The 14,019-nt window shown below is 42.9% G+C and overlaps 1 protein-coding gene across 1 annotated transcript; it reads right to left on the bottom strand.

Annotated features, from left to right (window-relative positions):
* Positions 1-5,263: 5,263 nt before the first annotated feature.
* Positions 5,264-13,993, bottom strand: ECHDC3 (enoyl-CoA hydratase domain containing 3). The gene is made up of 5 exons (XM_064656534.1): positions 13,835-13,993; positions 13,614-13,735; positions 11,391-11,488; positions 10,362-10,562; positions 5,264-8,864 (listed from the first exon to the last, which is right to left on the bottom strand). Exons 1-5 carry the CDS (start codon positions 13,963-13,965, stop codon positions 8,535-8,537), a joined length of 882 nt encoding a protein of 293 aa, XP_064512604.1. The 5' UTR covers positions 13,966-13,993; the 3' UTR covers positions 5,264-8,534.
* Positions 13,994-14,019: the final 26 nt, after the last annotated feature.

The following is a 14,019-nucleotide window of genomic DNA, read 5'->3' on the forward strand; positions in this document are numbered from 1 at the left end:
CCCACACCAAAGACAAGCCCAGTGTAAGCTGTTGTGCCAGACATGCAGTGCACACAGAGTGAGACCCAAGTTTCCCCTGGAGTCCTTGTGGTGTACAGGGACAACACAGATAACGCATAGTAAAAAAAAATGATCAGCCCCATTTTACACTGAGATGCTGAAAAGTCCAGCTGAACCCAAAAAAGTTCAAAAAACCAAAAAAAACCCCCAAAACCCAAAAAACCCAAAAAACTCTGGTGCCCTGCCTGGAAGTCGGATGAATTCAAAGCAGAAATAAACTACAAGTCCTGACTGCAAGGAGAACAGATCACACCCTTTGCATCTTCTTTTTTCCTTTTAATTTTTTTTCCTCACAACGATAGGTAGCTCCTTAGGTCAACCAAAGCTGAAATTCAAATGCTGTTTGAGGGGTAGAGCAGGCCAGGAAGCAATGACCTATGATTAATAGGAGGTTGGACTGGACAGTCACAATTCTCTTCTGCCTCTGTCAGTTTGTCCAAGGTCACAGTGGAGTTATGTGAGAAAGCCAGAAAGTGAACCAGCAGTGGGGTTTTTTGTTTGGTTTGGTTTCTTGTTGTTTGGGGTTTTTTTTGTCCATGGCCTTAAAATATGTTTTCCGCTTATTTACATTTCAGAATTATCTAACAAATGACTATAGGAATGTCTTTAATTAAATATTATAGTGACAAATGGGACAGAAAGGTCTAGGACATTTTGACAAGTGTTTTTTCAGCCTATGAACTGCCACTGAACTCTTTACCAGGACTTTTCCTGTGGTAAATTTACTGTTTGGGTTCTGCTGGTTTGGTCCTTGTGAGTGCTGAACAAATTGGTGTTGCATTTCAACCACCCAGTGCCTCGTAAAGATTTCAGGCTGTCCATGGAAATATTCCTGGGTTGTCTGCTCTGAATAAATGCTCATGTGGAAAAAGACTAAAAGCTTACAGGAATATCCACAGACAGCAAAGAAAAAGGACTTTTATCTTTGGCAACTTCCATTTTACCATGCTGAGTATGTGGTAAGGACTAAGTGTGTTTTCACAGGCTCTGTAAAAGGATGAAAGTCTTCTCTTGCTGCCAGACAAATGCTATTCCCCCACTCAAGCAGCAAAGGCTTCTGATTTCAGCAGTTAAAAGCAGTTTCCAAGCCCAGCTATGGGGAGGAGACATCAAAATCTAAATTCCTGAACTGTAGTGGTGTCACTGCATTAAGTAGATTATAGCAAGAATAATAGCAACAATAAGTAATAGTGTTGATAATTAATAATTACCTCAGGCTAATGAATAAGGGGCTGACTGTCCTTGCATGGATATTCTTGCTGGTCCCAATGAAAAAGGGGTAAATTAGGTCAGTTTTCCACTCCTCTGTGTGGGTGCTCTGGAGAGCACCTCGGTGCTTCTCCTGAGGGGCCTCCTTTCAGAGAGCCAAATTCTCTCACTGCTCTGCTCTTTCATCCGTTACATCTCTTTCATTTCTTACAGGTTTTGCATTAAAACCTGATGTTTTCCCCCACAGCAGTATTTATGGCAGTGCTACCATGTTTTAAAGTATGATGTGGTATTTTGTACAGCTTTACAAATTTGTGTACTTGTAGAAAAATCTTGGCATTTGTTAAAAAAAAAAGATATTAAAATTAAGCCCCAAGGAGGGAGGGAAAAAGCAGAATAAGAATTCCATCAAAAACAACAACAACAGCAGACAAACAAACAAAAAAAATAAAAGAAAAAGCACACTAATTTAAAATATGTATAACCTAATCTAGTGAGGTCTTGAAAGAGAAGGGAGATTAGCTGAGAAGTATTCACCATGCCTATATTTATAGACTGTCCTAACACTCAGAACTGAGGATTTTGTTACATGATTAACTCTCTTAAACAACAGATGATAAAGTTTTAATAGCATGAAGGGTGTATTTCATTAAATGGGTACAGGGAGCAAAATATTAATTTCTAGACTGAAGAACACATTAGGAGGATGACTTCACGTGGTCACTTGCTTTTTCCTGTTCTCTCAACAGTTTCCTAATTCTTTATTGTTTCCTTCCAGAAGCATCACTCAATGTCTACACTGAGAATGATTTTGGGCCAGGAAGTGGAGAAGACGGAAGCAGGTATATCTATCACATTCTCCTTGATGCTGACAGGGCAGAGATGACAGGGAAAACATCACTCACCTTTCCAAACATGATTTCATCCACTGTAATTGTTTATAGGAGGACAGGTCTGGAATAAAACCCGAGTGCCACTTGGGAAGGCCTGACGCCTTCTCTGTCATCAGCAGCTGAGGCAGCCTGAATGTCAACATTCTCTTACTGCAGTTCATTTGTCCTTAAAAGCTCCTTCAGAAAGCAGATTATGGCTGGAGCTTCCACTCCCTGAGACATGGCCCATTACATCAGACTTCCTGACACGTGGCTCTAAAGGAGCCAAAATGTTGCCATCCATACCCATTCTGCCTTTGCAGGAGGGGATGTTCCTTCAGCACAGTCAGTGGATGAGATCAATACCTACAGCCATGGTAAGTCCAACAGGATAACTTGCACTGCTATGCAAGTTAGTTTAAAGAGTTGGTTTTGTTTTTACCTAGGCTGGAGGAATATTTATTTTCAGTGAACTTGGAGGGAAAATTAAAGTCTCTCATATTAAGCAGCTAGGAACAATAATCATGAATCAAACCCATGGATCTGGCTTAAATTTTAGTAGTACAAATTCAGTTAGTTATTTTATCACCTGGTTTTGTTTTCAATTTTTTTCTCTTAACATGATCAATAAAATATACAACAACCCTGTGATGCTCCCGTTATCACGACTCCAGGATACAAATATTCCAAATAAGTATTAATGTTTTAAAACTCATAGTGTGAAAATTACCACAGTTGGCCACATCGAAGTTGAACAAACTGTTTTTCCCCTTTCCAAATACACAGTGGTATTATGGGTACATGTCTGCTATTTTCTTTTTAGAAAAGCTATGGATTTGACAAAAATAATTGCTAATATTGACAAGCAGCCAGGAGATGGTACATTATACTATGGAGAGTGAGAAGGGTACACCTCTGATGGATTTTTCCTTCCTTTGTCAGTGTAAAACAGGATGGGATGCATTATTCAGTAGGGAAATTCAGAATTAGTATAATTGAGGTGCAATGCCAGTGGAATCAAGACAAATGAATCCTACTCGTTGCAGTATGAGATTTGTCCCATAGCTTTAGGTCTTCATGGAAATTTAACCATTTGTCTCTTCTCCTTATTGCTTAGAGAAGGCAGCCAGCATTTCCACGAGATTATTTAAATGTAGGATTATTAGAAAAGTTTGCAGCTACAGAGATAGATGGGTTTTACATAAAATCCCTGCTCTTTGTAGCAGCCGAGTGTGATATTGAGCAAGATAATGGTCAGAAAGTACATTGCCAGGATCCTAATGAGAAACTGTTGACAGTAGAATTACCCCAACATTCATCAAAAAGCCAATAAATGTCAAGCAAGGGGCCTTTGATGCAGTGGCTCATAATTCCTGTTCAGAAGCCTTTGCAGTCACTTCAGGGCACACAATCACCCTGAATTTCTGCTGATTTTACCAAAAACTTTGTTGCTGAAGAATTACAGGGAGCAGGTGTCAACGTTCCAAGTGCCCCTGTTCCAGTGCCACGGGCTCACCGTGAGACCTCAGGCACAGCTCATTTGGCCTCAATTTCCCCATCTGCAATACAGGAATGACAATACAGGAATTACCCAGAGGCATTTCTGTGAAGGACACGGCGTTGCCATCCAAATGCTCAGGAATCATGAGCTAGATGGGGAAAACTCAGATGCTGACTCCTGCCAGTGAGGTAGTCAGGCATTTTTAGTATTAACTGTGTCCCACTTTTGGGGCCTTTGTAGTTCATATTTTCAAGCTCTCTCCTCCACAGCTACAGGAGATTACTTAAAACCGATGTGGAACTAATTCTTACCCAGGTTGATGAATCCTGGGTTGGGCAGCCTTAAGGAAACTGCATGGAGTTCATATAAAAGCTTAGATAAACTGTCCTTTGGCTCTGTGGAACAAATACCTTGCTCCTCACCCAAGTGCTCTGTTTGTCTTCAGCATATATCCCCCAGGTGATGTGGTGAGGCAGGTCATTGCCTGGTCCATGAATTAGGAACAACCTTGTGCTGAGTGTTACTCTCCTTGTCTCTGGTCCCTGGCTTTAGGTTTGCCTTGTTCATGAGGGGAGCCTGAAGCTACATCACAAGTGACATGACCATATCCTCTAGATTTTGCCTGTATATATCTTTTCTAAGATTTGCAGGTAAAGGCTCAGAGCCATTCTTCTAAGGCCTCCCTGCATTCTGAGGTAGTTCAGTCCATTCATACTGGCAATTCCTTGCCTGCATTTTCTTGACTGGTTTCCATTCCAGCTGTTCCTGTCCATATGAACAGAAAACATGTGCCTGTTGGACATTTCCAGGGATAAGCTGCATCCCAGAGGCTGTATGAAGATGGGGTTGTGCTTAGTTTCCAGAGAAGGCTAAGTGTGTGCCACATGCTATTAGGGTCACTTGAAACTGGGCTAATTACCTGGCAGACATTGTTACAGAGAGATCCTTTAATAAAAATGAATGGGGTGACAAGGAAGAGGCTCCTTGCTATTTTGGGACAGACTCTTCCCTCAGGCAGCAGATAACCACGGTGGTAAGGCTCCCAATCCATCATTTGGTTTGCTGTTTCTTGGCTGTAGAACTTATTTAACAATTCTGGAACTGCTCTGTTTCCCAGGAATAGCTTGTAAGTCCATTAAATTAAACAATAAAGGCAGATGTGGGCAAAAATAAAAAACCCACACAAGTCCAAAATGAAAAATTGTTTTGTCAGTCTTCAGGGGCCAGTGCAGGAATGTTATAAAACCTGCTGAAGTTTTTCTGTCTAGTGGTTCAAGCAAGAGAGAAATGCTCCTGTGGATGCCACCATTTATGGAACTGATGATTACTAATTAAAAGGGCATGTAGTGACAGGAAAAGTAGGAATGGTTTTAAACTGAAAGACAGTAGGTTTAGATTAGATACTGGGAAGAAATTCTCTACTGTGAGGGTGGTGAGGCACTGGCACAGGTTGCCCAGAAAAGCCGTGGATGCTCCATCCTTGGAAGTGTTCGAGGCCAGGTTGGATGGGGCTTGGAGCAACCTGGTCTAGTGGAAGGTGTCCTGCCCATGGCAGGGGGGTTGGAACAAGATGATCTTTAAGGTCCCTTCGAGCCCAAACCATTCTATGATGATTCTATGATTCTATAATTACATAATTGCTTTATTGCATTAAATAGTACAAATATAGTGAAAACTGAGTTAAAACATATTTTTTCTACTCAAGGTCTGAAAGTACAAGACAAACATTTGTCATACCTGTGAATTAGACTGAAAAATACCACGAGCCTTGAAAAGAAGTGTTCTTTAGCATCTGAACTCAGTTGCCCAGATCATTGTATTTCCTCAGCTTCCACAGATTTGAACTGTGAAGGAACTCAAGACATTATAGTGCTCGGTCTTCTACAGGGAAAGCCAAGGATAAAGGTAACAGTCCTAACCTTTCCCTATCACATAACCAACCAGGACACCATTTCTGATAGTTAACTTCCCCTCCCAACATCATTTTGTCTTGCTCAGGTGTGCCTGTTCTTAACTTTACACAGCACTTCCATTAACTTCTGCCCATAGTGAAAAGCCTGAGGACACTTATGTGTCTTTGGAATATTAGTGTCCTAAAAGGCCATTCAAACTGAATGAATCCATGTGCAGGAATAATTTGATTCCACTGTGGTACAACTATTTCAAATGAAGTAATTATTCTTTTAAAATGCATTTTTTTTCCTCCAAAAATTGCAAGCATGAGTTAATAATAATAATAATAATAATAATAATAATAATAATAATAATAATAATAATAATGCCAAACCCCACCCAGTGTAGATGGCAATTAGCTGTAGAATAATTTCTAAATATCTGAAAGAATGTGCTCATCTAAACTGTCACTTATGCTTTAAGATGGCCAGTGAAACCATTTTATTACTGCAGTTAGTTGGAAAGAGCACTGTTCTGCAAAAATCAGATAATGTACTTATTTCTAAAAGCCTGGAACATAAGAGCCAGTTAAGATTTGCTGAGTAGTTGCAAGATAGCCATTAAATATAAATATTTTTTAAAACAATTTACTCTTTCCTAATGCTTTTAGAGCAGCATGTGGGAACAGAGTCAAAGTGCAGCATCTTACTGCATTAAAAAGGACATGATGAAGGTTATTGGGCTCCAGATTTAACTCTTCTATCTCTTAATTGCTCATAACAGTTCCTAACTTATATTAACTGTGTGAGTTTTTTTAATAAACTTACCCATCTTTACTGGTGGTAACAATAAAAATTTATATTTTTAAAACAACTAGTCCCAATATACCCCTTTTTTCTCTTTTCCATAGAAACAAACTACGTCCAGTGGTGAATTCAAGTTTAAGTTTCCATTCCTCAAAGTAAAAATTCCAGCAGAACTGAAAATTTCTTTCATTTCAACCTGTAGATGGGAAAGAGAATTGCTTTGTGGGGCTGGATATGTATGAATGGTAAAAGTATTTATGTCACTGGTTTCAATGAAAGGCCTATGGGGACAGTCCTGGGACTTTACTGGGGATCTGATTCACTCCAGTGAACTGAGGAATGAACTAACATTCAGACAGACAGGGAACCAAGGACATAGGTCCAACATACCTTAAAAAAATCCTTCCTGATTCATGATGCTTCCACATTTGGAGTTTTAGTAGCCATAGGCAGGATTAATTTGATCTAACTAAGTCATCTAGTGCTTAGCACTTTGGGCTACTTTTACTGTCAACAAAGAATAAAAGGCCCATCCATACAGTGATTCACCTGATCTTGCTTAGATGTCTATTTAAGGATGAGATGGATGAGCCTTCATGATTTGGCTGTGTGGAACTTCAGAAAAAATGCCTTTGCTGGGAGGCCATCCCATGTTGATCACCATGGATTGATATGAAGACTTGTATCACTCAGTATCACCATCAGTAACAGATCTTCAGCAAGTCTGCAGGTGATATGGGATTGAGGCAGTGACTGACACACCAAAGGGCCTGGCTTCAATCCCAAAAAACATAACCTAAGGAGAAATGGGAGTTTCTGCACCTGGGAAGGATAACCCCAGCACCAGTACAGGTGAGGAGAGGACTGGCAGAGCACAGTCCTCCTGGAACCAGGCTCCCAGTGGATGAATGGCTGCAGCAGAGCCAGCAGTGCCCTCTCATCCCAGACCAGACAAAATGCACCCTGAGCAGGACTCACTGGCCAGCACATGGAAGGCATATTTTGTTCTCTGCTCAGCACTGGTGAGGCCATATTTAGACTCCAGTCCAGTTTTGGCACAACCAGTAAAAAGGGATGTGGAGAAACTGGAACTGGTGCACTGCAGGGCTGCCAAGCTGGTTACCTAGAGAACCTGACCTACAAGGAGGGTGGAGGAAGCAGGGCTTGTTCAGTCTGGCACACAGGAGCATCAGTGTGGTGTAAGTGCAGCCTGTGACTGCTTGAAGACAGTAACACAGATAATGGAGTTGGAGTTTTCTCAGCAATGTCAGATAATGTAACCAGGGGCAATGGACAAAAAAATTCTGCTTCAAGGCTCAGACTGGACATTAACAAAAAATATTTCACCAGGAGGGTTGCAAAGCACTGTAAGAGATTACCCAGAGGAGCAGCTGAATCCCTGTTGTAGGAGGTTGTCAAGTCTGTAAATCCACAGCAGAACTGCTTCAGTGCTGGTAAAAGCCCAGCTCTGAGCACAAAGATGGACTTGCCAACTAATACATCCAAGATTCTGTGATAAACTGAACACATACAGCCTGAAAATTACAGCTGGGTCAAGTCACTGCCAGGTGAGGATCTCTGCTGAAGCCCATGGGGTGGCTTTTGCCCCAAGCCACGCTCATCCTCCCTGGAGTCAACAGCACAATTCTCTAGAGCTGGGAGAAGTGCTTGAACTGATAGTAGAAAATCAGGATTTGCTGTGGGATACATACAGTTCATAAGCAGATATATCCATAAGGAGTAGTGGATCACTATTACAGGCTTCTGTCTGTAACACCCAAACAGTCCTGGAATCCATTATGATATGTACTACCATCATCTCTGGAATGTGTCCAAGCCCTTCAATCTCTATTAATAAATGGAAATTCTCATCCAGAACTATGGGGAGAGGTACTGAACAGGACGATCTGAGCTCTCTCTCAGTCCCTGTGACTCCCTAAGTAGCCTGGGACATCTTAAACTGATTTTTGCAGCACAGAGTTCCTTCTAAAACCACAGATTAAATTCACTGCTGAGAAAACCCATTTTTTCTTTGATTTTTCTTAACATTTATTACATACTTAGAATAAATTTATTGTGTCTGGCATATGCAAGAAGACAAATTTAACTTTCAGTAAGAACAAAAATATAATTCCCAAAGGCAACTGTGTGAAGAATCATAAAGCACAGCTAAGGTTAGTTAAGAGGCAGGACTCATTTCTTCTCTTCCTGAGAGTGTGTCCAGACTGGCTTACGCTTCTGGATAAAGGCTTCGATACCCTCCTGCCCATCCCTCAGAGTCAGATTGTCTACCATGACCTGAGTAGTCATTTTGTAAGCAGTGTCCAGGTCCTGGGTTATCTGTCTGTAAAAGGTGGCTTTCCCCAGGGCCAGGACAGACTTGCTGCTTTCACAGATCTTGTGAGAGATTTTCATGGTCTCTTCTTCCAGCTTGTCTTCTGGTACCACCCTGCTGACGAGCCCGTGCATTAGTGCTTCGTGGGCAGAGAGAGGTTCACCCGTGAAAAGCATCTCCAGTGCCACCTGAGCAAGGACAAATTTTGTGTGAAGTCAATCCAGTGGCCTTACTGCTTTGCTTTGCTTGGGGAATTTCAGCAGCCTCCTCCTCTTCCAAGTACAAGTCACTCTTTTAACAAACATAAGATTTAACTCTTTTGGCCTCTTAAACTGCCAAGGACACATTAAGAGGGTTCAGCAAAGAGAAGGACTGAGTCTAAAGCTAGTCTCTTTAAACCTGCCTGCTGATCCCAGCTGTCCTAGGCTGACACCTCTGGCTTTCTATTCAAAAGCCCACAATCTCTACTGATTGCTGCAGGAATTAAGAGACGTGGGTCATCTACAATGTCAAATGACTGAACTTGGTATTTTAAGCTGGGCATATGTGCAGTTTTTGAAAACACCTGCCTTAGTTTTAAGTTTGGTATGGATGGTTTTAAATATGCACTTCACATAGCCACAGCTACTTCAGTCTCCTGCTGCTTCCAGCATCTGGTACTTGAGGTTTCAAATTAAAAAATCCCTCAAATACTCAGCGACTGTCCAATGTTATATATCAATAAGGATTTTTTTCCATGACTCCTCATGCAAATGCCTGAATCATAAGAGCTGATTATCCTCATTAGTATCTTTGAAACAATGGCAACATTTCACTTGTTAAAAGGTAAAACTGGCAATCCTGGGAACTGTAGGGAATGCTCTTGCTACTTTGAAAAGTGGCACAGGGAAAAGTATATCCTGCACATTTTAAAGAGGTAATCACACCCCCAAGAAATACTAATTCAGAAACAGTTACAAGTGTACACTACAGCAGACTTGGAAAAAAACCCATGGACTGTATTTGAACAGGATGGCCTTACAGATGGGAAATTTCAAGCTGAAGCTCTTATCCAGCAATGGGATTTGTGCTGCATCTCAGCAGAGCCCTGCTGGGCTTGGAGAGTCTGTCTGCATAAATCCAGCTGGATCAGAACTTAAAATTCCTGTTCTCAGTTACGGAAGCTTTACAGATCGTACCATTTTTTATGCAGTGAGAGATGTGCAGCCACAATCAGTAGGACATAAAACAGGAAGACAGTACAGGAGGGTTTCAGATGCTATTTAGAGCATCTTGATCTACAGCCAGGCAGATCACGCTGGCAGTGAAATGTCACTGCCTGGTGAGAATTGATACCTCGGTGGGATTGTTATCCTGAACTTGCAGGGGTTTCCTCCTCAGGGGAGAACATCATGGGCTAAAGCACAGAGCTGTCTGTTGGGAAGGAAAGGGATCACTGAGCTGTTGTGCTGCTGGGATGAGCTCGTGCTGGCTGGAATTGCATCAGTGGGAAACTGCTTTCCCTAAACCGAGTTCATCCCTTTATTATTTTTCCCAGTCCAAAGAGTTATGGAGATGCCTTTTGCAATAGAGTACTTTGAATGTTGTACTACAGGAAAATAAAGTTCAGGCAACGGAACTAAAACTCCTGACATGGGGACCTACTTCTTGCAAAATTACAAAGAATGTCTGGGAAGGCAGCCTACCTTTCTTGGAAGAGATCTGCCCAAGGCCACAGCTGGTGTGGAGCAAAACAGCCCAATGTTTACCCCCGGAGTAGCAAACTTGGATTTCTCACTTGCCACCGCGATGTCACAGCTTGCCACAAGCTGACAGCCTGCTGCTGTAGCCAAGCCGTTTACTTTGGCAATCACTGGCACTGGAAGCTTCTGGATTAAAGTCATAACCTGCATGTACAAAGAAAGAGATCGCTATCGAAATTTAGGAAGACACAATCCTGTTTTGGAAGCCCTCAAAAGTACCTTTCTCTCTCTACTGACCAAAAAAACCCCCAAAACTGTTGGATCTTGGCTCCTTCAGCCGTAGCTTTCACACATGGCTTTTACAGCATTCCTGAAGTATGGGTTTGGCAATGTGCATAGAGATCATTATTACTGCAGGAACTAGAACAAAGGGTTTCAAAGTACTTTCTGCTGTCACATTGAGCAGGATTAGGGATCAAATTCTAGTGCTGTCACAATCAAAGGGGGATTTGCCATTCCCTCCAAAGGCTCCTGGATTCACTTTAATATCTCAGCCTCCAGGACTGTGTCTTTGTAACAAGAACTTGGATGTTCTGCTGATGGGGCAACCTGTGAGTCAGATCTTATTTCCACATTGTCTATTTGACGTTTAAGCTGGTCTTGAGTTCCCAACTAGATGCTGGGAAACAACATTGGATCACACGTGATTTGAAGGTGCTCATCCCCAGATTTCTAGGAATGACATTGCCCAGCTACTCAGCTGTATGGAACACTGGCTAAACTAAGGAAAACACTGTGACTGTACCCATTGTTGGAGACATGCACAGTGTTATTGCAGCCCTTTTATTTACATGTAGAGAAATCCAGGGAAAACATAAATTCACCATTGAAATAGCAGAGCAGCAAAAAGCAAGGAATCTGGAGCAAAAGCCTGTGCTTTAGCAAGTAAGTGAGCAATGCTGTCCCTCCTCACACCAATGCTTCTTCTTAAATACCAAACACAACCAGTGTCACTCAAAGAGGACTGCTTACCTCTGCACATAATTCAAACACTTGGGAATGATGCTTCACATCATCTTCAGTTGACAGTTCCTTTAAATCATGGCCAGAACAAAATACAGGTCCTTCAGCTGCAAAGAATTTGAGGAAAAGTCAGTCTGAATTAATCAAGAAACCAGGGGCAATGGCACATCAATGCCCCAGCTAAAGGGATGTCAGTGAGATGTCCATGGTCAAAAAGGAGTTTGGGGAGGGAGTTTTGCACAGAGTTGGAAAATATTGTGTTCTGGGGGTTGTGACAACTTTAAATTGCCACAATGTAACATTTAACCACAGTAACACCCATAAACACTTTTCAAGGCCTAGTTTTACTTCCATTCCAGTTAACTCAGTTATATATAAGGCTCTGAACCCAATTTCTTGTAAGGATACTGTTCAAAACAGCTCCTTGGTACAACACAAACTGGTCAGCTGGAGCAAGGCTGGAGTGCTCTGCTCTCAGACTGATAAATACAGTTAGTTCCTATTTATTGTACCCAGAATTAATTATTAACGTTTGCTAAAGAAGCATCAATATTTTTAGTGTCATGGTGTTCGAGGTCAGAGTGGGGAAAAACAAAAAGAAAAAAGATTGTTCTGCTAGAGGAGAACCAGAAGGACTGCTGGGGTGTCTTTACTGCTAAAACTGTCATCCAGAGATTCCCAAAAAGTATGTTCAGGGTTTGGGCAGCAAACCAGCAGGTTTTTGTGGAATTAAGCTTTGGATTTGCTAAGATCAAAACACCTTTTGCAGGTATGCAATCCTTACAACAGTTTTCCTTTGTCATGAGGATATGTGCTATGAGAATAAACCAATGTGGTGCTTTTTAATCCTTCAGGACTTCTCAGATATTTGCATGGATATGACATTTCCAGCTACAACTGTGTAAGACCCAACCTGGACTTGTTTCTTAAGGATCAGAAATAAACACACAATTATTGTCAGCCAGCTCATGGGATCAGCAATATATATCTGGAAATTAATCACATCTGCATTTATGCCTCATTGAAGAAGAATCCACTGCAAAGTCTCTGTTAAAGACCCAAAGCATTCCCTGAGAAGTCTTTTATTTTCTTGAAATGTCTTCCTTTGCATGCCATTCAGCAAGGGAATTGGCAATCAACAGGAACATGCAATTCCTTTTTAAACTAAAACAAAAAAACCAAATGCAACTGGGCTCACCAAGTGCCACAGCATTGTACTCCCAACTTGTAACTGCTGTTGGAAATGCTGAATATGTGCATTTAAACTCACCCTTGTGGAGTCAGCTCACTTCCACTTGTGTGTGTGCACTAACACAAAGTGTTTCCCCTATATATAGGAAACAGCATCATCCTAAATTAATAACCAATTTCTCTGAGATGTTTGGAAGGGGGGCAGAGGAAGGTTATCTTAAAATAGCAAAGGAAAAAAGATGGCTTAAGAATGGCTCAGGTTCCATTATCTTCAAGAACTCTCCAGGTTAATACCTAAATGGAAGGAAACTGTAACAGGCTCCAAGAGAAACTGTTTTACATCCGTGGGTTATGGGTGACTTGTGGTATTGACATTATGGTCTCTCCTTCCTCTGAGAGTTTTAAAAATAGTTCTGACAAACCAGTGGCAATAATTTGGCTGATCCTGGCTCTGAGGAGAACAAAGCACTTGGTTTGCAGAACCCTTGTGAGCCCTGTTTACTCCAATCTGTATCTGTCACCAAAGGCAACAAGTGTCATCCCAGCTCAGCCTGTTTCTGCTCAAAACCAGTATCTGGGAATGTCACTGCTTTACTTTGGTAACTATTAGAACTCTTGTTCTGTTTGGCTTTTGGTCCGTTTAAAGTATTCTTCAGACGTAGTTTTAAAACAAATTATTTCACCTGCTGATTGTTTTTGCAAAAGTAAGCAGCTCACCAACTGTAAACACACTGCACAGCCCGACTGTGAAATATGGACATCCTGGGAGGTGTTTCTGCTTAGACATGTTGGTTAAAACCAAAACCGTAACAAAACCCAAGCGACTTGTTAATGCTGCGTTCGAGAACGGAGGAATTAAGTACATGAGAGCGGGAAGTGGGAGGAGTATACAGGAATATAGGGGGAGACCTCAGGGGTGCAGGAGACCACGGGGGTGGCAGGGACACAACCCGCAGGTCCCGTCCCGTCTCCTGCAATTCCGGGAGAGGTTCGGGTTTCAATCCCGCTGTGTGCCCCATCCCCGCCCGCGCCCCGCGGTACCCGCGATGACGATGACGCGGAGCTCCCGGCTCTTCACGTCGTGCAGCAGGTCCTGCCTCAGGCACCGCAGCATGGGCAGGGACAGCGCGTTCCGCCGCCGCGGGTTGTTCAGGACGATGGTGCTGCAAAACCCGGGAGAGACACGGCGGGGTTACCCTCACGGAGCGCCCCGGGCGCGCCCGGGCCCCGCCGGCTCGGTGCCCCCCGCCGCCCCCGCTCACCGCACGCCCCCCGCCTGCCGCCGCACCGTCAGCGGCTCCGCCGGCGGCTCCTGCCCGGGCCCCGCGGCCGCGGCGCTGCCGAAGGCGGCCGTGAGGGGCCTCCGCAGGCGGCAGAGCCGCGCGGCCGCCATGGCTGAGGGAGGGCGCCGGGCGGGGCGGAGCGGGGCGGGCGGGGCTGCCGCGCT

Source organism: Pseudopipra pipra, chromosome 5 (genome assembly GCF_036250125.1).
Source record: "Pseudopipra pipra isolate bDixPip1 chromosome 5, bDixPip1.hap1, whole genome shotgun sequence".
In the NCBI taxonomy this organism is placed as follows: Eukaryota; Metazoa; Chordata; class Aves; order Passeriformes; family Pipridae; genus Pseudopipra; species Pseudopipra pipra.